Genomic DNA, 1,061 nt, shown 5'->3' with positions numbered 1-1,061 from the left:
CGGCTCCAGGAGCGCTCCCCTCCCCACCGCCTCCTCCCCATCCCCCGGCACCCCGGGGGGGTTGGGGGGCTTTTGGGGGTGCAGGACTTACTTTCCATGCCCACTTAGTTTCAACTAGGGAATCAACAGAAGCAAAAGCCATTTTTTCCCTTTTTGACACCCGCCTCCCCATTGGCTCCCCCCGGGTCAGCTGACTTTGTCATTTTGTCTGTCCTGGAGCAGAGCCTTCCCTATAACAATCTAGTTCAGACTACAAACTGGAGACAGAAATAAATATTAAAGAAATCACACAGCCAGGTATAGAGGACGATATGAATTCCTATTTTACAAACCCATCTTTGTCCTGCCATCTAACCAGTGGCCAAGAGGTGCTTCCCAACGTAGCCCTCAATTCAACTGCCTATGACCCTGTCAGGCATTTTTCTACTTATGGAGCAGCCGTTGCTCAAAACCGGATTTATTCTTCTCCTTTTTATTCACCGCAAGATAATGTTGTGTTTAGCTCCAGCCGAGGACCTTATGACTATGGATCTAATGCTTTTTACCAAGAAAAAGACATGCTTTCTAGCTGCAGGCAAAATTCTATGGGACATAATACACAGACATCAATCGCACAGGATTTTACCAGTGACCAAAACAGGAACACTTCGCAGGAACAAAAAACTAGCATTCAAATATACCCATGGATGCAGCGTATGAACTCCCACAGTGGTAAGTTTTACAGCTCGGAGATATAAATTAAATAAACTGAACCATCTTTACGACCTTCTCCCTAGCAGAACAGGCTGAGCGACTTTTTATGGCCCCATAAAAACAATAATATAGCTCCTTCACAGTTGCAGCTACAGGCCTTTTATTTGTTAAGTTGTTGCAAGCAAATATGGCTTGTTATGCTCTTTCTAATTAAAAGACTTCGAGAGTGTAAAATATCCGTAATAAAGTGCAGCGAGCTCTGCTCGGGAGTTAAGCACAAAATATGACCGGGGTGAAAATAAGTTTTAATGATGGGTGCGGGAAGTGCGGCGGTGGTGGGGTCCCCCCGCACGGAGAGGGGCCGGGGG

General features: G+C 46.4%; 1 protein-coding gene across 1 annotated transcript; it reads left to right on the top strand.

The window, feature by feature from the left end:
• Positions 1-311: 311 nt before the first annotated feature.
• Positions 312-711, top strand: HOXC6 (homeobox C6; the record flags this gene model as incomplete). Its single annotated transcript, XM_009708698.1, has 1 exon — positions 312-711. A coding segment is annotated over exon 1 (400 nt), but the record flags the coding sequence as incomplete, so codon positions are not given.
• Between the last annotated feature and the right edge of the window lie 350 nt (positions 712-1,061).

This window comes from Cariama cristata, unplaced genomic scaffold, assembly GCF_000690535.1.
Source record: "Cariama cristata isolate BGI_N322 unplaced genomic scaffold, ASM69053v1 C10974834, whole genome shotgun sequence".
NCBI classification, from domain to species: domain Eukaryota; kingdom Metazoa; phylum Chordata; class Aves; order Cariamiformes; family Cariamidae; genus Cariama; species Cariama cristata.
The sequence above is the reverse complement of the archived record's forward strand: the minus strand, read 5'-3'. Positions and strand labels throughout refer to the sequence as shown.